This window comes from Branchiostoma floridae, unplaced genomic scaffold (genome assembly GCF_000003815.2).
Source record: "Branchiostoma floridae strain S238N-H82 unplaced genomic scaffold, Bfl_VNyyK Sc7u5tJ_1555, whole genome shotgun sequence".
NCBI lineage: Eukaryota > Metazoa > Chordata > Leptocardii > Amphioxiformes > Branchiostomatidae > Branchiostoma > Branchiostoma floridae.
In genome coordinates, this window is record NW_023365754.1 from 196,239 (window position 1) to 197,315 (window position 1,077).

Below are 1,077 nucleotides of genomic sequence, written 5' to 3' on the forward strand. Positions count from 1 at the left end.
GATGCAAACTGTATCCGCCCAAAGAAGTTCATTTGTGAGCGAGGTTGGTTTGTTTATCTATTTGTGCCTTATTTTGTGAGTAGTGGAATGTTAGTCAGGAACGTTTCTGCATGACGGTAATGTTTAATAATTCGACATTTCGGTTATCACATTTTGACATCTGGTAAAACATGGTTTGATTTTTTTTCAGTGAACGGACAACCGAAGTACTTGACCTGCAGTTCGGAAAGGGCGGATGGCTTTTCACTGCGTTGGAAATATCCTTCCGCCCATCTTTCGGGATGCCATATTTGGTATCAGGACGTGCTGGATGGTGTGGAGCCAATAGATTTGGTGACGTCACGGAAATCGGGAAACGAATACGCGAACGTCACCATTAACGGTTTAAAGAGCGGTACTAAGTACAACGTCACGGTTCGCGCGATCGTGGGAACAACAGAAAGTCTTGATGACGTCATCAATGTTTTGTGCATAACTGGTAAATTTTAATCCCTTGTTCATCTTTCTTTTCTTCTTTATCTTTATCCTTCCGCTTATGCCTGGGGGGGCGTCGCGGGGAGATGTAGGCATCTGTCTTGAGCCAGGTGTGTAGCCTCCAGAAGAGTCAGGCCATGTGCACGGACAGTCTCTGCCACTCCCTCTATCCACCTGCGGCGTGGTCTTCCTCTTGCCCTGACACCTGAGTGCCTGGTTGTGTAGGCTCGTAACGCTGGCTGCGTGGTTGGCAATCTCATCAGGTGACCAAACCACTGCACTCTCTGCTTGGCGATGAACTGTAAGACAGGTTTGGTTCCCACCAACTCTCTAACCACTTCATTCCTCAACCTGTCTCTCCTTGTTTTGCCAGCTGCTCTTCTCAGGACCCTCATCTCACAGCTTGTGAGTTTCCTCTCCTGTGCTCTGTTCAGGGTCCAGGTTTGACACTGGTATGTGAGTGTCGGGACGAAGATGGCGTTGATGAGTCTGGCCTTGGTCTCCATAGGGATATTTGGGTGCTTTAGCAGAGGTGCTAGCTGGTAGTTGACAGAGTTTGCTTTCTGTATTCTTGTCTCAATCTCCCTGTCTAATTTCCCATCC

At 47.9% G+C, this 1,077-nt stretch overlaps 1 protein-coding gene across 1 annotated transcript in view; it reads right to left on the reverse strand.

The window, feature by feature from the left end:
• Positions 1-533: 533 nt before the first annotated feature.
• The window catches only part of LOC118408089, a 3,219-nt gene continuing 2,675 nt past the window's right edge, over positions 534-1,077 (reverse strand). Inside the window, exon 2 of the mRNA XM_035808713.1 lies at positions 534-1,063. Within this exon, the coding sequence (XP_035664606.1) occupies positions 534-1,063 (530 nt within the window). The remainder of the gene's footprint in view (positions 1,064-1,077) is intronic.